The following is a 22,431-nucleotide window of genomic DNA, read 5'->3' as shown; positions in this document are numbered from 1 at the left end:
GGTATTGTTTCCCTCATGGTTCATCTTGATTACAAAGTTAAATGGTTGTTAACCACACCTGGTTTAATTAAGGACTAAGCATTAGGTGGCTCTTTTGTTTTAAAATTGAAGCATAGAATCTGATTAATGAACCATTAGGGTTCAAATGTTATTTACCTAATGATACCTGGTTTGAATCTCAATTATGGCCTGGTTTTATAATTGGAATCACCCAAGTTATTTACAACTAGGTTTGAGATATACTTCTGGGTTGTAGAGTTGAGATGACACCATATTGCATGTGCTAGGGTTTAATCTCCCCCTAACCATGATAAGGTGGTTGTTTACTTAACATTTTAGGTTCTCCTCTAGTTATTATGATATTGAGAATTAGTTTTATCTTCTACCAATTGGTTTCTATTATTAACCTCAATTTATCATTTAAGTAGCTACATTGATTATAGTTCTTTTTATAGTTAACTTTGGTCTTATGGATATATGGTTTCTCACCATATAAAGTATAGAGTTTAACTCTAAGGTTTTCTTAGGTTGTTTAATTTCTGAAGTATAGATATGGTAGGATTCTACTTATGATCACTAAGTGGTTCACAAGTAAAGGTTGAAATCTAAGCCTAGGGTTGCTTATTATTGATCTCCTTATACTTTCATGTGGCTAATGATATCTGCTTATCCTATTAGGGTTTAACTTATCCTCACATACTTCAAGAGTATGATTATGGGTTAAGCATGATCAACTTGTTCTTAATATTTTTACCTCAAGTTCTTAGGGTTTATGATCATTACCCAATTTGTAATGATCAAGGTTTGGCTTCCTAAGGTATCTCTTATTAACTAGGTTTCTCACTTCCATAATCAAGCATTGTCTTGATTATCTAGGGTATAGTACTTCTATTTCACTTTCTAGGATGGCCTACTATGGTTGCCTCTAAAATATATATCCCGGGTAATGCCTGAGATATTATGTTAGGTTCTACTTAATCAATGATGATATAATCATCTGGTTATATAGATAGTTCTCTCCCTCACATTCAAGTGTTGCCTCAACTAGCTTGAGTGTAACACCATAGCTTGAGCTCTCTTTCATAGGAATATCTATTCTAGGGTTTATGGTATGTTCACAAGATCTCATTAGGTATTTAGTCCAAAACTTCACTTGGCTATCTTGGTTGTAATAATCTCCTCCTCTCCTCTTTAATCCATGGATATAATCTTATTCCATGTGATATTAGGTTGTTTCACAACCCCAAGATGAAATGGTTAATCTATTAATACTTTAGTTCAAAGGTTGTCCTTTATTCTTAAATAGGTAAAGCTATGATTTGTATGATTGGTCTTTCTTATTTTGGAAAGGACTTTAATACTAACTTAAGGTTAGGCTCCATAGGGATTGACGTGATCATCAATATCTATGTTTAACATAAATGGTTTCTCTCTCTAGGAATGTCTTGAATAATATCCTAGGGTTCCTCTTAAAGATGATGATTTAAATGCTTGGATGTATATCCAAGGTTTAGCTCAAGGTTTTCCATTGCTTCTCTAATAAATACTATAGAACTCTCACCTCTCTAGGTTTGATGTGTAATAACTTGGAATGGAGAAGAATATCTATTTATGGAGTGGATCTTCTTGTTATAACTCCAATGTTGAAGTGGAGTGAATACCCTGAGGTTTCATGGTAGGATTATGGATTAGTTTTAAGACATGGAGAAGATAAGTTAGGAATAGTTACTCCAATTATTGTTACTTGATTTCCAATTAAATGGATGTTCATATGTTGTGGCAAGGATTACCATATTATAATCTTTTATAAGATCAAGCAATTGATCATTGATTAAAGTGTTGTTGTGTTGATTATTAGTTCCATTTGATCTAACCCCTTAGGTCAAATCATCTCTACCCAAAACAATGTTTTAACCCAAAGTCACATTGAGGTTTATAGCGCTTGACTTGATGAGCTACTTCAATTCCACCAAGGTCAAGTGAAACTTCGATTCTTGTGATCTGTTTTACTTTAAAGCGCGAAAATTCCCAGATTTTCTATGCATGAATGCAATGCACACATCTGTTTCCTCTATTTTTGTAACCCCATTACCTGGGATATTACAGTCTCTACCCCTTAAACTAAACTTCGTCCTCGAAGTTTGATCGCTCTCACGTTTCCGGTGTGTGGATCTGACTTGTATAGACTAAAACTTTTCTCGAACTCCATGGTGATCTCACTAGATATAATTGAATATATCCCTCGTCCAGATTCTTCCTGGAATCCATTAGGGTTTGACATCAAACAACTATTACTTCCTTTACTTCCATGATTTCCTCCAATATTATAAGCTTGTTTCCTTTCTCATTGAATATTCAATGATTGGGACTCTTTCTTGTCCTGACAGTCTTAATTGAGGCCTAATTGGATAACATTCTCCTATTTGATAGAATAGGTCTTTGTTTTTCCCTTACTACCAAACTGCAATAATGATACTTGGTAAGGTACTTAATATGGAATGGTCGTGATGGTTTATTTTCCTAAGAATGGATTAGACTAATTTAGTCCATCCAATCATGGTTTATAGTTGATACCTACAACTATTTTGGTTTATTTAGGTTCCATGAAAGGAATCATTCTATTAGTCTTTGGTATTGGTATATTCTATCTTCTTCGGTCCTTGGCCTTTTTGAGCTGTATTTGGTCTATAGTATTTCCTTCATCCAACTTCTTTATGCTTGACTTACTTGAGATTTCATACTTCTGAGTAATCCCTACTCACTTTCTCAAGTGATAGTCCACTTCTTGCTTCCTCGAGGTATAAACCTCGGCTTCTGGTCTGACATCCATCTGAAATTAATGTTCAACAATCTTATGAAAATAAGATTGAACTTCCTCTCAGTTCAGACATTCTGCTCCTATCAAGCTTACAGTATTGAGTTATTGTACATCTAACTCAATCTTTACTCTACCCCTTAGAGTTTTCTTATGGTCTTCAACTCCTTTTCTTCCAACCATTGGATTGATGGTCAGAATATTGGTCTAGATGTAGTTTATGGTTTGTACTCTTCTAAAAGTCTCATGAAGAATGTTTGTGGTGTATCCACTCAATTGTGGACATCCAATGTGAATCCTTCAACTAAATGATTATAGATCTAGCTATTTGGCTGACAAAATTTTTATTTGTTCGATCACAAACTTTTGTTACAATTAATTAAATCGTGGACTATTTGTAATACCAACTGATACCAGCTGTGGTTATTATACCAACTGTGGCTATTTGTTATGTAAAAATAGATTCTGTTATAGGTTCTGATCAACTGGACGAGACATCTTCTGCTTTATCTCGCAATATTGATCCTATACCAATTGTGATCTTCTGATATCAACTATGGTCTTCTTATATCTGCTATGATTTCATAGGTCATCTTCCTTTCTTCGAGGGTTTATTGTTGCAAGAAAACCACTAACTGACACTATGAATATAGTATCCTAAGTGATTTCCCATGCATTCCCTCTTCCATAATGACTATGGATCTGCTTGAGCTTCACCATAATCACCAGATTTCTCATCTTCATGCTTCTTCCGTACTAAAGTACTCCTCTGTTGAGGCAAAGCATGAGTTTTGGTTGGTACTATCTTCAGAGTATTGTGGTTACTTCCCACAACTTTGCTTCCTTTCTCTGATGAACCTTCATCTTGTTTTTGGAATCTTCCAGAATTCGTCGCTTCCTCACACGAATACTATTACCCTCTAGATCTATAGCATCAAGTAATGACTTGATTCTGCAACATGCATTTGCATATCAAAGTTAAACTTCATGTATGGATCTAGTCAAACAATGAAAATCCAAATAAAATCCAAGAAGATTCAGCTTTGTGTTTATAGTACACACCATCATAAGCCTGAATATACTAGTTGAGTAATACATCTCTAAACATCAGGCTCTGATGTGTAGTATATAACACCACATAGATAGGTTTATATCGTGATACTTAGCATGATTATATGGGATTCTACTATTTGTCTCAACATTTACCTTAATTGCACATTTGCAATGAGATAAACTTGAAACAAAGTGGTTTAGGATAGTTAAGGTTAACCTAATTTTATCTGGAAGTACTACTTAACTTCCATTTTGTTGAGGACTACTACACATGATATGTCTGTTTCTAACATCATTATTCTAGACACATAACTATTGGAATATAGCTCCTATACTTCCAAGTTATTGTACCATAAGGCTATGGTTCTGATGTGCTTGGCACACTTCCCATGGTTTTGGAATACAATTCTTGCACTATTAGTTTAGCACTTGGCTTCTTATTGTACTCCTCCTAAATACTTTAGAGGTTCTACTTCATCACATAATGATTCTCAAGTGAATCATATATGACTAGCAACTCTACCATGTAAGTAGACAAGTTTTATTCCTATCACTCTTCCTTACTTCCCATGATTGACTCATCATGGTTTATACTACCTCGTATAACTTATATTCATCCCTTACTATCAGTTGTTTCACAATTTTAGATAAATTTTACTTACCCATTACATAACTTGGTCTACATCTTCTATTAGGACATCTTAATTATCTTTATCACTTGATACTACTCCTATTACAGATCTGGATAACTCTTATTTAATCATAACATATGTTGGTACACATCTTCCAATAGGATAGCTTCCTTATGGTTGTATCCTCTCTTTGGACTACCATGTTTTGTATACCAACAATGATCTACTCATCTATGGTTTTAAGAACTTATTGATGTGCTACATGTTTAGGATTAGCTAACTAACTTCACTTAGGAAAGATAGGTAAGAAATGTTGACTCAAGTGTGTCAGGATTATTCTCAAGTGAATATCCATCTCAAGTCATAAGAATATTTGGTTTAACTAAGACAACTTCCTATAGACACTACCAATCCTATAGGTCTCCTTTAAAGGGTTTTAATCCTTAGGTCAAAGCATTTGCTCTGATACCAACTGTGGTGACCCGGCATACCACTGCATGGTGTAGTATGCAAGTCTGATATAACACCAATGAAACACCGTTCCACTAGTATTATATCGCTCAGAGTGGTACAACAGAAACATATGCGGGTCCAAGGCATGTCTATAGAATTACAACATTTAACTCTGTTACATAAGATCATCACAGCCTCCTACTTTACAATGAGGTAAAACTGCAAATAAACTCCAGAAGAACGACTCGTAGTCTAGTCTTATCACGAACTCTATTTGTAGTGTATTTCACTAACTACAGAGGCTAAGAATAGACTCTAGCTAAATAGGAGCTAGGCTTAGGAAGCTAGTTCCCTTCTATGGCTAAACTAGGTTTTCTTCTTGTTGGATGTGGTATTGGACTCCTCTGACAGGTTCCTGTCTCTTGAAGTAGCTGTTGACTCCTCGACCTTCGAGTTGTACTGTAGATCCTCCTTTGATGCCTCCATATCTAAGCAGGGGATTTAAGAGTGGGATGAGTACGAGCGTACTCAACAAGTTCATTATAGGAAAGAGGTGTTTAATGCACTAGCTACGGCATTAGACCAGTAAAGTCTAATACCAATGCAAGTTTTCATAACCATTTCTTCAAAAGGTTGCTTTTATTCGGAAGAACTATGTCCGTCGGCCTTCACCGGTTTACTAGAACTTCATGGAGCTCCTTTCCGGCCGCGTTCGCAGTTCCATATCCCGGAACAGGGAGTGACAGGTCACGGTTCTTTACACTCTGCGAGAGGTGTGTTGCTTTACCCATAAGAGATCTTAACCTTGGTGCCAACCGGGCATATTCCCCGTCCACACTTCCTTTGGTGTGAGGCCCGGTATAAGGTCTAGCCAATCATGTTCCTCCGCTACCTCGCACACCCACCCTTTGTTGCATACCCCGACCCTGGGTCCTCGTCGGTCCTCTTATACCAATTAAGGATGGACCCCGACCACGACAACAGTTTGGGACTCGTTAACCAAACTCCTTCGCCGGCAGCTGCAACCCATCATAGACCACTTACCGTGGGGAATTAGAATGGGATCCCCACCCCACCGCTTGCCCAACCTGGGTCAAGTGTCTACGGTAAGCGCATCCGTTGATGTACGAGAGGTGGAAACACTTTTGACTACTCCGTCCCACTCCGGATCTTATGGTTAACACGGTATTACGGCACAAGAATCATCGGCGACATTTGTTGTTTAATCCTAGATGGATATTAACCTTTGCAATGGAACCTCCACCATATCAACACAATCCATGGTTCCATTGCCCACCACATAGTCATATTCATAGTTATGAAAGTAGTGGTTTTGGTTTTTATGCAATAGTGATAACCATAATACTTTGCAAGTAATTTGATAGAAGTACTCAAATGACATGAGCAAGTGATGAACTTTCCTTTCTTGACTGCAAGATTATGCAGGCAAGGTCTTCGATACGTATTAACTCCAAATTCTGAAATAGCATCATCGTCCAGTAAGGACGATGTTTAAATGATTGGCAAGGATGCATTAATGCATAAGAATGAGATGCAATCGCTCTAAGCGTGACCTAACCCCGATGATTTATGATTAGTGAGTGGTAATGATTGATTCAGGGTGTGTTGCACTTTTAGGGTGATTCACAAACAAGGTTCTTATTCAGGTGTGATTACTTGGTATCATGAACAGGTAGATAATAAAGCACAGTAATCAATTGAGCACACAAAGAATGATAATTGGCATAATGTTAACATGTAAAGAACAGTTGTCAGTTTTAGTACTATATGGCATGGTTAATGATTACTTGTTATATTCTTCAAAAGAATAACTTTTGAAGAACAGGTTCTTTAATAAAGAACAAGTATGACAATTGGGTTTGTGGTTTATTATAATTTATTCTGGTTTCAAGTAGTTTCTGGAGTACGTATAAGATGGATCACAACATAGTTAGATTCATCAGCAACTAGGGCTTGTGAGGTTGAGATAAGCCTAGGCATCTTGAGCAATCTATTATAAATAGTTGCTATCAAGGTTGGTATACCTTGCTGGGGATAGCTAGTTAGGGTTTATAGGTCCTGTTAGGTAGGGTTGAGGATACCCTCCATTTTCTTCAAAAGAATAACTTTTGAAGAACATACTTCTTAAATACTAAGAAGTATAATAATTAGGTTGAGGTTGTTTAGGTTTGCTATTTAATTCCTTAAGTAAAGATTGGTTGGTTCCTAAATAGGATGTTTGATAATTATCTAACACTAGTAGGGTTTAGTGTGTATAGTATATGATGCATATTATTGGGTATGGTTGCTATTATGGTTCATCACAATGGTGTGATGCTAGTCAAGGCTAATTAAGGATGAAATCTTAGGTAATAGGATCTAGGGTTGATCCTATTTGATCATCTAGGTTTTATTAAGATGAACACATGGAATTCTAAATTCTTAGTGATAGGGCTCCTTCTTTTTATGTGGACATGGCAAGTATTTAATTGTTATTATGGTTCTATGATAGAAAATAAAATATTATGATCACATGTTATAACCTAGGGTTTAGGTTTAGAACAATTTAGGGTTCATAGGGATTAATGGAGCTAGGGTCTAAATGGAATTAGGGTTTTAGGTTTGCACATGAAATGATGAGGTTATCACTTTATTTATAATGGAACTAGGGTTTCCTAATTACCCTATAATTATTGGATTAATAACTTCATTATAAAGTTGAAGTTATTAATAACTTAGAAATAAAAATAATATTGAATTTGGCTTTTTATTATTTTTAAACATTTAATAATTAAAGTAATTATTAATTAGGGTTTAAATTTCCACTAATAAAGATTTAACAAAATAACAAATAAAGAAAAATAGCTTTAATGTTTTCTTTATGTTTCTTACTTGGTTTTTATTTATTTTAAAAGGTTTTACTATTTATTGAATTTTAATTCAATTTAGAATTAAAGAAAAGGCTTATTTAATAAGTATTAAATAATGAATTTCTATTTAAAAATATAAATTTCATTTTATATTTTTATTGGATAGATTTTTCTTTTATAATAATTTTGATATCTTATTTGTATTTTTCTGAGCTTTTATGAATTTTCTACATTATTACAAAGTTTCAGGCATTTTCACGTAATTTGAAATTAAGCTGAAATACTAAACGTACCGGCTACGCCTACCCCTACACACTGACTAATGGGCCCGTGGCCACGTCACACGCCACGGTGGCGTCGACATGGCTTGGGTTCACGGTGGCCGGCGGGGCAGTCGCCCATGGTCGCCGGCGTTCCCGGGTTCCCGCGGGGACGTGCGTAGGCGCGTTGTAACGAGGACGCCGAGGCGAACCTCATGATGGTGGCGCCGCTCCGGTTTGGTCACCGGAGCGTGCCCGGCGACGAGGTGTTGCGGCGGTGCCCACGGACTAGCTATGCGGCGGCGCTACGGCGTGTAATCGAGCAGGGCGAGCTAGCCACGAGGTAGAGTGGCTCACCGCGAGTATGACGCGCGTGACGGCGAGGTGGATGAAGGCTTGTATCGCCGGATTTCATGGTTCTGGCCGTCGGAGAAACGAGGTTGACGACGGCGCTACAAGCTGCTCCGGCTCGATTCCTCCTACACGGTGATGATGTCGAGCATGGCGGTGACGGCAGGTGGTCACGGCGAGGCTTGGGGCTTCCCCAATCGGCGGCGAGAGGTGGCGGTCCGGGAGCTAGGGTTTCATCCATTTTCGGGATAGAGACAGAGAGAGGGGAAATTTGAGGGCTAGGGTTTCATCCGTGGCATTTATACTACCCCTCGCAGTCGTCGGCGTTCGCGGGGTCAACAATTTCGGCCGGGACGTGGAGCTCCGTCGACGCCGTGGTGTCGATCCCTGGCGAGAGGACGAAGACGATTTGCTTCTCTGCCTTTATCCAGACGAAGGGTACGGTGGGCTGTGATGGGCCGTGTTGGGCTCCAGCTGCCGGGCTGCCGGTGGGCTACTCCATGGTCTACACGGCCGAGTAAGCCTCGGTAAGTCCTTTTCTCTTCTTTTCTTTTTCTGTTTGATTTTCTATTTTGTTTTTTTTCTATTTGAATTCAGATTTGTATTCATAGTTTAACTCTTTTCGTTTTGTGTGTATTTGACAATTGGAATTCCATGAGAACTAATACGAGGATCATTGTATTACTGTATTGTTTTTGCATAAACATAATTATATGTGAGCCTTGTTGCAATATTTAATTAGGCAAGAATTTTAGGTATTCATTTTAGTTTCCTTTCTCATTTGTAATATAACTCCCTGTTGAATAATTAGAGTTGGTTATTCCTTTTCCAATTGTTTTGGAAGTTATTATTGGGACTTGATTTCATATTGGAGGAATTGGTCAATTGCACATGATTTTATGTGAGCTCCAATGTACTAGGGTTTTATAGTTTCTATCATAACCCCCCTTATTAAGGTAATACTATTATTATATTTAAAGTATCTAAGTAGGTATTGTTTCCCTCATGGTTCATCTTGATTACAAAGTTAAATGGTTGTTAACCACACCTGGTTTAATTAAGGACTAAGCATTAGGTGGCTCTTTTGTTTTAAAATTGAAGCATAGAATCTGATTAATGAACCATTAGGGTTCAAATGTTATTTACCTAATGATACCTGGTTTGAATCTCAATTATGGCCTGGTTTTATAATTGGAAACACCCAAGTTATTTACAACTAGGTTTGAGATATACTTCTGGGTTGTAGAGTTGAGATGACACCATATTGCATGTGCTAGGGTTTAATCTCCCCCTAACCATGATAAGGTGGTTGTTTACTTAACATTTTAGGTTCTCCTCTAGTTATTATGATATTGAGAATTAGTTTTATCTTCTACCAATTGGTTTCTATTATTAACCTCAATTTATCATTTAAGTAGGTACATTGATTATAGTTCTTTTTATAGTTAACTTTGGTCTTATGGATATATGGTTTCTCACCATATAAAGTATAGAGTTTAACTCTAAGGTTTTCTTAGGTTGTTTAATTTCTGAAGTATAGATATGGTAGGATTCTACTTATGATCACTAAGTGGTTCACAAGTAAAGGTTGAAATCTAAGCCTAGGGTTGCTTATTATTGATCTCCTTATACTTTCATGTGGCTAATGATATCTGCTTATCCTATTAGGGTTTAACTTATCCTCACATACTTCAAGAGTATGATTATGGGTTAAGCATGATCAACTTGTTCTTAATATTTTTACCTCAAGTTCTTAGGGTTTATGATCATTACCCAATTTGTAATGATCAAGGTTTGGCTTCCTAAGGTATCTCTTATTAACTAGGTTTCTCACTTCCATAATCAAGCATTGTCTTGATTATCTAGGGTATAGTACTTCTATTTCACTTTCTAGGATGGCCTACTATGGTTGCCTCTAAAATATATATCCCCGGGTAATGCCTGAGATATTATGTTAGGTTCTACTTAATCAATGATGATATAATCATCTGGTTATATAGATAGTTCTCTCCCTCACATTCAAGTGTTGCCTCAACTAGCTTGAGTGTAACACCATAGCTTGAGCTCTCTTTCATAGGAATATCTATTCTAGGGTTTATGGTATGTTCACAAGATCTCATTAGGTATTTAGTCCAAAACTTCACTTGGCTATCTTGGTTGTAATAATCTCCTCCTCTCCTCTTTAATCCATGGATATAATCTTATTCCATGTGATATTAGGTTGTTTCACCACCCCAAGATGAAATGGTTAATCTATTAATACTTTAGTTCAAAGGTTGTCCTTTATTCTTAAATAGGTAAAGCTATGATTTGTATGATTGGTCTTTCTTATTTTGGAAAGGACTTTAATACTAACTTAAGGTTAGGCTCCGTAGGGATTGATGTGATCATCAATATCTATGTTTAACATAAATGGTTTCTCTCTCTAGGAATGTCTTGAATAATATCCTAGGGTTCCTCTTAAAGATGATGATTTAAATGCTTGGATGTATATCCAAGGTTTAGCTCAAGGTTTTCCATTGCTTCTCTAATAAATACTATAGAACTCTCACCTCTCTAGGTTTGATGTGTAATAACTTGGAATGGAGAAGAATATCTATTTATGGAGTGGATCTTCTTGTTATAACTCCAATGTTGAAGTGGAGTGAATACCCTGAGGTTTCATGGTAGGATTATGGATTAGTTTTAAGACATGGAGAAGATAAGTTAGGAATAGTTACTCCAATTATTGTTACTTGATTTCCAATTAAATGGATGTTCATATGTTGTGGCAAGGATTACCATATTATAATCTTTTATAAGATCAAGCAATTGATCATTGATTAAAGTGTTGTTGTGTTGATTATTAGTTCCATTTGATCTAACCCCTTAGGTCAAATCATCTCTACCCAAAACAATGTTTTAACCCAAAGTCACATTGAGGTTTATAGCGCTTGACTTGATGAGCTACTTCAATTCCACCAAGGTCAAGTGAAACTTCAGTTACTGTGACTGTTTTACTTTAAAGCGCGAAAATTCCCCAGATTTTCTATGCATGAATGCAATGCACACATCTGTTTCCTCTATTTTTGTAACCCCATTACCTGGGATATTACATTAGAGATGCTCTTAGTATGGTATGCGTTGTTATACTACTTAATCTTTGCATTAACTTTTTGAACATGTTATGGCTGAAACCATTGAACAGTTCTCAAAGTGAGACCCTCATTTAGTAAGGTATACCTTGTGGTACTAGTTGATCTCTGCATTAACTTACTTTCTGAATGTGTTAGGACTGAAACCATTCAACAGTTCTCAAACTGAAATGGTCCCTCATTTTCCTCTTAAAACAATTGTAATCTTACCATCACTTATATATTTTCAGAGTTGAAGAGAGCCCTCGTTTTGTCCTTCTGGAATTAATTAATCCTCAAGTCTGCACGCATTCTCATTTGAGTTTTCTCCCTGAGCATCTACGAAGCACACGACAATTTCTAGAAACATCAATACGGGGATATGGAAGTTACTGCATAAAAACTAATAAAATGCCATGTGATAAAGATAAAAGATAAAGAATGTGGAATGTTGATCAAGATACTAGCAGTAAGTACAGGAAGAACAGAGGAGAGCACGCACGGATTGGGAAGTTATGTTGCTAGTCGCGAAGGAACGGGCTACCCGGTCGGAGTCGACTTCCAGTTCCAGGACGAGTCGGCCACGCTCGATGCCTTAAAAAGGAGGACTAGCCCCACTGTTTCCTCTTTTTTTTTTTTTTTTTTTTTTTTTTTGAACAAAAGAGGGGTCAAGAAAGACCCCAGGCTGCACATTATATTAAAAGCGGGCCCCACTGTTTCCTCGATCCTCACCAGACCGCAATCATCTTTTCGTCACAACCCACGCACACGTTCGATCGAAACTTCAAATCGAGCCAAACGAATCCAAGGACTAGAGATCAGTTGAGCGCGATGGCGAGCGCGTCGTCGTCGAAGAAGGCGGCGAACCGGCTGGTGGTGGAGGAGGCGACCACGGACGATAACTCCATCTGCAACCTAAACCCGACCACTATGGACGAGCTCTCCATCTACAAGGGCGACATCGTGCTGCTCAAGGGCAAGCGTCGCCACGCCACCGTCTGCATCGTCGTCCCCGACGAGACCTGCGAGGAGCACAAGCTCAGGCTCAACAAGGTGGCCCGCTCCAACCTCAGGGTGCGCATCGCCGACGTCGTGTCCGTGCACCTCTGCCCCGACGCCAAGTACGGCAGGCGCGTGCACGTCCTCCCCGTCGACGACACCATCGAGGGCATCACGGGCAACCTCTTCGAGGCCTACCTCAAGCCCTACTTCGCGGACGCCTACCGCCCGGTGCACAAGGGCGACCTCTTCCTCGTCCGCGGCGGCATGCGGAGCGTCGAGTTCAAGGTCATCGAGATCGACCCTGCCGTCGACTACTGCATCATGGCGGCGGACACGGAGATCTTCTGCGACGGCGAGCCGGTGAAGAGGGAGGACGAGGACAGGCTCGACGGCATCGGCTATGACGACGTGGGTGGCATGCGTAAGCAGATGAATCAGATCAGGGAGCTGGTTGAGCTGCCGCTTAGGCATCCGCAGATTTTCAAGTCTCTCGGCGTGAAGCCTCCCAAGGGCATCCTCTTGTACGGCCCTCCCGGCTCCGGCAAGACGCTGATCGCTCGTGCGGTGGCAAACGAGACGGGGGCCTTCTTCTTGTGCATCAATGGCCCCGAGATCATGTCCAAGATGGCTGGAGAGAGCGAGAGCAACTTGAGGAAGGCGTTTGAGGAGGCCGAGAAGAACGCTCCGTCCATCATCTTCATCGATGAGATCGACTCCATTGCTCCAAAGAGGGAGAAGACACACGGTGAGGTGGAGAGGCGCATCGTGTCCCAGCTGCTGACGCTCATGGACGGGATGAAGGCACGAGCACACGTCATCGTAATGGGCGCCACAAATCGCCCCAACAGCATCGATCCTGCTCTCAGGCGTTTCGGGAGGTTCGACCGTGAGATCGATATTGGCGTGCCAGACGAGATTGGGCGCCTTGAGGTACTGCGCATACACACAAAAAACATGAAGCTCTCTGAAGACGTCAACCTTGAGGTTGTCGCCAAGGACACTCACGGGTATGTTGGTGCCGACTTGGCCGCGCTCTGCACCGAGGCGGCGCTCCAGTGCATCAGGGAGAAGATGGATGTGATTGACCTCGAGGACGACACAATCGACGCCGAGATCCTAAACTCCATGGCTGTCACCAACGACCACCTCAAAACTGCTCTCGTCGGCACGAATCCTTCGGCGCTTCGTGAGACCGTCGTGGAGGTGCCCAACGTCAGCTGGAGCGACGTCGGCGGTCTCGACGGCGTCAAGAGGGAGCTGCAGGAGACCGTCCAGTACCCCGTGGAGCACCCCGAGAAGTTTGAGAAGTTCGGCATGTCGCCTTCCAAGGGCGTCCTGTTCTACGGGCCACCAGGCTGCGGCAAGACGCTGCTGGCCAAGGCGATCGCCAACGAGTGCCAAGCCAACTTCATCAGTATCAAGGGGCCCGAGCTGCTCACCATGTGGTTCGGCGAGAGCGAGGCCAACGTCCGTGAGATCTTCGACAAGGCGAGGCAGTCAGCGCCGTGCGTGCTCTTCTTCGACGAGCTCGACTCGATCGCGATGCAGCGCGGCGGCAACGTGGGAGACGCCGGTGGCGCGGCGGACAGGGTCCTGAACCAGCTGCTGACCGAGATGGATGGCATGAACGCCAAGAAGACGGTGTTCATCATCGGTGCCACCAATAGACCAGACATCATCGACTCAGCGCTGCTCCGTCCCGGCCGCCTCGACCAGCTCATCTACATCCCCTTGCCGGACGAGGCCTCGCGACACCAGATCTTCAAGGCTTGCCTCAGGAAGTCTCCCGTGGCCAAGGACGTCGACCTCGGCGCGCTCGCAAGGTTCACGACAGGTTTCAGTGGCGCCGACATCACCGAGATTTGCCAGAGGGCGTGCAAGTATGCCATCAGGGAAGACATTGAGAAGGACATCGAGAGGCAGAGGTCAGGCATGGAGGTGGACGGCGGGCAGGAAGATGAAGTGGCTGAGATCAAAGCGGCGCACTTCGAAGAGTCGATGAAGTACGCGAGGAGGAGCGTGAGCGACGGTGACATCAGGAAGTACCAGTCCTTTGCTCAAACGCTGCAGCAGTCCAGGGGCTTCGGCACCGAGTTCCGCTTCCCAGCGCAGGCACAAGCGGCAGAAGCTTCTCCCAATGCCTTCGACACCTCGCTGGCAGACGATGAGGATGATCTCTACAACTAATTTGGCGGGTAGTTAGCATAGATAGGTTCTGATTTTTCTTTAGCTTTTATCAGTACACATGTAACTGAATTTGGCATGAGTTTTCCTGTCATATGTTTTCTCATATAGTTAAATATACAGATGATTTAATCGAAGAAGTAGCATGCCATTATGTTTTTGGGTGGCTTCAGAAACAGTGACAGGGATGATAGTTTTTACTTGCTGCAACCTATCGGTTTTGGGGGCAGAAATAGTAGAACTGATGCATCACTCTGTTAAACACCTCGTTTCTGAAGCTGTTCTTTTAGTTACAGATAGAGCTCTTGTATGTGTAAAGAACCTCGATACAATATTCATCCAGTGTAAAATTAGTAGCAACAATTAGTAATGCCAGATGTAGGTTAAAGAATAATTCTCACACAGTGAAGGTGCAGATAAAAAATATTATTCATATCCAAATCCTCAAGTAATCACAATCCATAATACAAGTCAAACATAGTATCCTGAAGTATAACACATTCGCGGGAGTATCTATTCCTAGATGTCTATTATGTCACAGTTCCTCACGACTGAACAGGTGCTCCAGAAAGGCATCAAATATCCATTGAATATTTAACTGTATGGCGACCCAGGATTGAAGTACTGGAAATTAGAAGATCCAATATTAAATGTAAATAATTTTACAAAAGAGTTTAAAAAAAGACTACATGAACAATAAACACCAAGGAAAATATGAAATTTTGATGCCCATTACAACTATGAAACCTGATCAAACAAAACAACCAATAAGCCAGGCTAATGACCTTCCTACAATGATCATCCGACACATGATTCAAAAAATTGTCATGATTTTTTTCCGATGAAAGCTTAACCATTAATTCAGAGTCTAAATACATCACATTAGAAATCCCAACTCTACAGCACCTCACTCTCCTAAAGGGGTGCACTCTTTCTACTTTGCTAAGGTAGGGCATAGAGGAAGTTTGTCAACTAAAACACATTTCTAATTTGGAAAATTAAATGTGTTGACAACTACCAAGTCCAAAGGGAAATTTGTTAAGAAACAATGCTTGGAAGGGTGGAGCTGCCTCATCTGGAGGGAGACTGACTCTTGTTAATTCCTGCCTTTTCAACTTGCCTTCCTACATCATGGCAATGTTCCTCCTGAATAAAACCTTCATTGAACTTTGAATAAATATAGGAGACGTTTATTTTGGCATGGTAAGAAGCAAAAATAAAAAAGGTACTAGATGGGTAAGTGGTCGAGAGTATGTAGATCTAAAAAGAAAGGTGGGCTCGGAGTCAAAGATTTAAGAAAATGGAACATTAGCCTCCTTCGCAAATGGTGGTGGAACCTTGAATTCAAACAGTTCTTTGGCAAGATATTGTATAAGTCAAACATTTGAGAAATAAAACTGTAGCAACGGTCAAGGCTAGACTTAATGACTGTCCGTGCTAGAAAGCTATTTTTAAAGTGAAAGAAACCTATTTTACTGATAGACATGTCAATTTGGAAAATGGCATTATAACCAGATTGTGGAGTGGTTTCGGCTTAAGGTATAATTCTGATGCAAATTACAACATTCCTTTTCGTAGAAGGTTGTGTGGTGATGTGCTCATTCAATGGAATACCATTATTGCAAAATTATTACTCTGAGCTTGTCTAATGATAATGATAGTATCTCGTCATCCTTGAATAACAATTATTTCTCCAGAATCAGTTTATAAATGACTTGAAAGAAATATTGCTGGCTCTCATAGTAGTTGGGTCTGGAAAGAAAAAATGCCCCTTAAAATCAAAATTTTCATGTAGCAACTCTGTCAAGATGATTTCTTACAAGAGAAAACGAGGGATTTTTTTTTGGGCATGGGTCCACTTTGTCTTCTTTTTGCCATCAAATAGAGACCAATTTTCACCTCTTTTTCACCTACAACACTTCGAATGTGGTTTGGGAGTTTTAGGCGCTACCATGGGTGTCAATTGTGTTCCAAACTCTTTTTGGCAGGCTATGGCATGGCTGCATTCTTTCATTCCTTGCTGTCTTTCCCTCGATGACATCCAGCTGGATGTTTTGGTTCCCTTGTTTCTAGTTCTATGTTTTGAACTTTATATATTCTGCTTTGCAGACGCTGCAGCAATCCAGGAATCTGGCACCGAGTATCTCCTTGCCATATGTTTATCACAATTAACTTATAAAGTTATTAAATATATACAAAGCATAGAAGCGAAGAAACGTCCTTTCTTTATGCTCAGGTGGCTTCATTAAGTTGATGATCTTTGTAACTACTTGTCGGCTTTGCTAAAATTTTGGACAGTACAGTTTATGAGGTGCTGCAGATACACCACTCTTGGTAAACACCTCGTTTCCTTCTGCCCTCGGCAAATTAAAAAAGGGTTCAGCCGGCCTGCTTGTACAAGTAGATGCTATGTGGCAGTGGCAATTCCACGTGCAGATTTACAGACTTGGCAAGAAGTCAGCAAGTCAGATATACAGAGCTCTAGCAATTGTACATCACCTCACTACAAAACTCATTCATTGTAATTCCTTGCATGATTCAGTGCAAAATTAGTAGCAGTAACAAGTAGTAATGCCAGATGCAAGATAAGGTATAACTAAAGCACAGTGAAGGTAATGATAAATGAAATTTCATGTCAAAATCATCTGATGATCTCAATCCATGATAGGAGTCAAACATAGCATGTGTCAAAAAAAATTGAGTATATGTTCCTGGATGTGGTGTAGTAATGCCCAATGCAATTATTAAGGTATAGTATTTATAATTAAGGCACGGTGGACGTGATAAATGAAAGTTTCAAGTAAAAATTGACAGATAATCACAATCCATAGTGCAAGTAAAACATTGTATCCAGATGCCAAACTCATTTGCAGGAATATCCGTTCCTAGATGCCTGTTGTATCACTCTGTTTCAGACTGAACAGGTGCTCCAGGAAAGCAGCAAGTAGCCATGAAATATCTGAGACATTTAATAAAACCAGCCACATACAAAGCAACACAAGATGTAAATTACTTGAAATTACAATATCCATAATTCCCCTATTAAACAATTTACAAAATTGTGAAAATAAGACAGCATGAACAATAGATACTGAGGAAAAAATGAAACATAATGCCCATCACAATATGAAACCTGGTCACCAAACAGAGCAACCAGCCATTTTAAGCACATGATTTATGAAGAATCGCATCAGTAAACTATCATGAATTTTCTCGCACTGAAAACTAAACCATTAATTGACAGTCTAAAGACAATATACATTACAAATCCCAAATCTACAGCACCTCCCTCTCCTATAGGGGTGCCCACCCTTTCTACTCCACTAAGATAGGCCAGAGAGCAAGTATGTTAAGTAAAACATATTTGTAATTTGGACATCTAACTGTTTTGACAACTACCAAAGTTCAAAAAGACAAAAAAAAGGGCATCAAGAATCCGATTCAGGGGAGACTCACTGTTTTGCAGCAGGTTTAGGTACCAAACTTTTCAGATAAGTTTCACTTGGAGCAAGACTGCTGTGGGAATTCAGCACGCACAAGGCTTACGTGGCTTGTGTTTTCGGCATCCCAACAACACTTTCTTCAGATTTGGGATTCAGCTGGCAAAGCGCATTACTGGAAGGCCTCATTTGTGCTGTCGCCGGAGTATTACTGCGCTGCATTTCACCTCCCTGGATTGCCTTCGCTTGAGAAATTAGCTGACTGTGCTGCAGAGGCTGGGTGCTGACAGGCTGTTGCACCTGTGGTGGATTCGTGTTGTAATCACTAATCAGACACACCCAGATCAGACGCCAGATTAGCAAGTGCAGCCTGCCATGATTTTTGGTTTGCTGATGGATCTTGCGCGCGCCCGGAGATGTCCACGCGGAGTACTGAAGAGCCTGCATAGTACCAAGAGCAGCAAGAGAACGCTGAGTAGGGTTGGCTGCCCTGGACGTCCTGTTGCTCCATCTCTTCCTTGTGCTCCATAGCTTCCGTGCAGTCCATTCCTTCCTGGCTGTCCATTTCTTCCTGGTGCTCCATTCATTCCTGGCAGTCCATTGCTTCCTGGTGCTCCGTTAAATCCTGGCAGTCCATTGCTTCCTGGTGCTCCGTTCATTCCTGGTTCCTTCCTGGTGCTCTCTTCATTCCCGGCAGTCCATTCCTTGTCTGATGCTGAAGTTCCCGGGAGGAACATCAACGAAATTACAAAGACTCGTCACTATTTTTCTGTTATCAGACAGATGCCGAACCGTATCTAGCTGCTACATAGTACCCAGCAGAAGAGGCCACGAGTACCGGTGTTCCGTTTACCTATAATAGCTCCTTCAGTTCGAATTTTTAAATCACGAGGTGCAGCTTCCGCACCAATGGCTCATGAGCTCCATTATTCATCTATATATTACATGTTTGGCGTGACATCGTTCAGTTTGTCAATGTTACAAACTTACAATTGGGGCGACAGTATTCACTGTCTGACTGCATCAGCGTTGCTTATGCCATCAGTATCTTTCGTTAGAGGATCAGATAAAACTACTGCGAAGTAGATGAGTTCTTCGGCCTTCACCAGGTCCATCTAGTTGACCCTCTCTGAGTTCTAGATCTAAATTCTAAGCAGGGTTGTTCAACAGGCATGCTGTTGGATAATTAGGCACAATTTCCATGATTAATTCCAGAATATTAAGCATGACGACAGTAACTACTAACATGTGAAACTCGAACATACTAGATGCATCAATCAACATGGGTAGCAGGAACACAAACGGTAAAGCATCCATCGCTAAACAGATCGAGATATGTCACACGTACCGATCTGGTGGAGGTGGCGGTGGAGGTGTAGCAGATGATGTCGCAGCAGTAACGTTGTTGATGACAACGTTGTGGACGACAGGGACGACGGGTCGAAGTAGACGGCGTTGAAGACGACGGTAGGCAGCACCGCCCGACTTGGACGGAAGGCGACCCGTGATGAAGAGCTTGAGCAGTCGCGCAGAGCGCTTCCCAAAAACCTAATTCGCCCTCTCCCGTACAGGATCGCAAGGACGAGTGGTTCCGGAGACCTGCTCTCCCGTTCACCGATGCACGTCGGCGAGCGGGATGGAGTAGGCTACGATGGCGGCGCAAGCAGAGAGAGGTGGAAACCCTAACTCGTGTATTAGATGTGTTTCTGCGGTAGCCGGGCAAGAGATTATATAGGCTCAGGAAACCCTAGGCAACGTGGGGCACGCCCACGTAGCGCGCACGTTTCGAGTCGGTTACAGATAGCCCACGGTCCGGGAGCGACCCGAACCGACTAACTGCGACCCGAACCGACTAACTGCGACGCGTCCGTCTAGGACTCTGTTAGTTTTCCTGAGCTGCAAAAGTAAGAAAAGTCTCGGCTCGAGGCTCAATCCACTCACCACTCACCACGAGCGCGGCGTGTCGTGTCGTGTCGTGTCGTGTCGTGTCGAGACGAGGAGGAGGAGGAGCGCGCGTGAACCACTCCTATTCTTACTCACTTACTAGTGGTGGAACAACCCACCTTATAAGGTGGTCTAACTTCCTCCCAACTTTCCATGTGGGACTAAACTTCCCACCTCTTGCCACTCCCTAGTGAGCTGCCACCAACTTGGGCTCAAACTCACAAGGCTGCCACTATGTGGGCTTTGAGATTTGTAGGGAAATCTGAAATCTACTATGGGCCACTTAGTGTGGACCCAATATTTCAACACATGCCAGGCAGTAAGCCAATGGTACAAGTTGCATTAAGGTGAACAGAGGTTGCTTCTTCGGTCAAGAAATTGCAAACGGTCTTATCAACACGCAAACGTATAACTCCCTAGGAATTTCAGTTGCGAGGCGCTTCGTTCCTACCTGTACCATAGTCACACAAATGATTCCTTCATTGTTCTTCAGGCGTCTTATCAGTATCTACAGAGAACGAGGGTAACCCACATGGCTATTTTTATTACAAAAGCATATGAGATATGATGTCAGATTCCTGAATCCTGATATTTGCAACCGAAGTGACGTTGAGAATTGATCATGTAAACATCAACACATTTTGTGCGACGTTGACAAAGCACGGCCTCGCCTCATCTGGGAGGAAGAAGGTCCGTGTACAAGCTATACAGAGTTGTGTGGATGAAAATAAAGACAAAGCACATTTTGCCGTCATTTTCAAGAAAAGTCATGATTGGAGCGCCCTAGAGACTAAATTATCTCATACTACCTCCATCCCAAGTCTTAAGACCTATATTTTTTCAGAAAGTCAAACTATGTTAACTTTGACTAAGTTTTTATCAAAAATCATTAACATGAAAAGTACAAAATCAATATCATTAGATAGATAATGAAATATATTTTCATATGGTACCTACAAAATATCATATTTGTTCATAAATTCTTCTAAAATTTTGGTCAAACTTTACTTCATTTGACTTTCTGAAAAAAATACATACCCTTGGGATGGAGGTAGTATGTAGTAAGTCAACACCAAATTTTCGATGAGTTGGTTACAAGTGTGGAGTTTGCGTCCTCTACATTGGCGGCGCTGGGTCTGGCATCGTGCGCCGCGCTGTCCACCTCCACCGCCACCTCCTCCTCCTCCACGAGACCCCAAGCCGCTGCCACGACCACCGTCTTCGCCACACGGTCCACCTCTGGTGCATCGTCTGTGGCATGTTCAGCCTGTCACGGCGGTGACCTTGGCAGCCTTGCGCGCCACCGACTTCAACGTCACCGTGCCCGCCTCGTGGCGAATCTCGTGCAGGGCCACCACCTGCTTGGCAGCGACGTGGTGAATCTCGTGCAGTGTGACTTGGGCGGCTTCGCGCCCCACCGCCTCGACCACCTCCACCAACGCCTGCTGGGCCACTGCGCGTGCCTTCGCGCTCGAACCCGGCGACCTCCTCCTTGGCGTAATGTCGGGCCAGTTCCGTAGCCTGCAACATCACATCCTCCTCGGAGGCATGCGGGAAGAAGATGAGGCACATCTTCCTGACGGTGGTTCAGTTGGCGCGGTGCATAGATGGTTGGCATTTGGTGGTGCTTGGGTGGTGCTCCTCGCCACGTAGGAGGACATATTTATAGACCACAACCTAGGCGGACCGGGAGCGCGATGTTTTCGGCCGTGGGCGAGAATTCACCATGGCACCTGGCGATGTCCCGTCACCATTAACGCCCGTTGCCATACAAGTAGAGCGTCAATCCTTAACAGCCGATGGGAAAGGTCAATATGCATCGGGCCGCTGGTTGCACCCTGTGACTTAAACGGACCGCAACCCATTATCTGTCCGCGGGCCGATCCATTCAGACGATTTAGGTCGCTTGCAACTTCCCATCCTATGATGAACATTGTCGTGAAATACCGCCATTACTCACTTTTTTCAGTAAATAAGACGTGTAAATTTTGTCAAAAGCCAAACTATGTAAAATTTAACCATATTTTTAGGAAACTGTTTACCATGAACAGTGTTAAATTAAGCTTACAAAATATATCGTTAAATATATGTTCATATTATGTATATTATAATTCTCAATGGCTTTCCATTAAATTTGGTAAAATTTTAGCTTGGCTTTAGAAAAAAACTTTGTCTTGAGGGACTGCAAGGAGAGGAGCGTGGAACAAATATATGCTCCCTCTCTATCCAAAAATAAGTACATTTCTAGCATTTATCTTAAGCTAATTTTTATAATTTGAAAATTCTATAAAAAAGAGTTGCAACATATATGGCG

The 22,431-nt window shown here is 41.5% G+C and overlaps 1 protein-coding gene across 1 annotated transcript; it reads left to right on the top strand.

Moving 5' to 3' along the window:
• Positions 1 to 12,378: 12,378 nt before the first annotated feature.
• LOC124663792 (cell division cycle protein 48 homolog) lies at positions 12,379 to 14,736 on the top strand. Its single transcript, XM_047201454.1, has one exon. The coding sequence runs from the start codon at positions 12,379 to 12,381 to the stop codon at positions 14,734 to 14,736; it is 2,358 nt and encodes a 785-aa protein (XP_047057410.1).
• The last annotated feature ends 7,695 nt before the right edge of the window (positions 14,737 to 22,431 follow it).

This window comes from Lolium rigidum, chromosome 6, assembly GCF_022539505.1.
Source record: "Lolium rigidum isolate FL_2022 chromosome 6, APGP_CSIRO_Lrig_0.1, whole genome shotgun sequence".
Classification (NCBI taxonomy): Eukaryota; Viridiplantae; Streptophyta; class Magnoliopsida; order Poales; family Poaceae; genus Lolium; species Lolium rigidum.
The sequence above is the reverse complement of the archived record's forward strand: the minus strand, read 5'-3'. Positions and strand labels throughout refer to the sequence as shown.

Excerpts from the sequence above, each read along its gene's own strand:
- LOC124663792 (XM_047201454.1), top strand. The coding sequence starts at position 12,379 with ATGGCGAGCGCGTCGTCGTCGAAGAAGGCGGCGAACCGGCTGGTGGTG.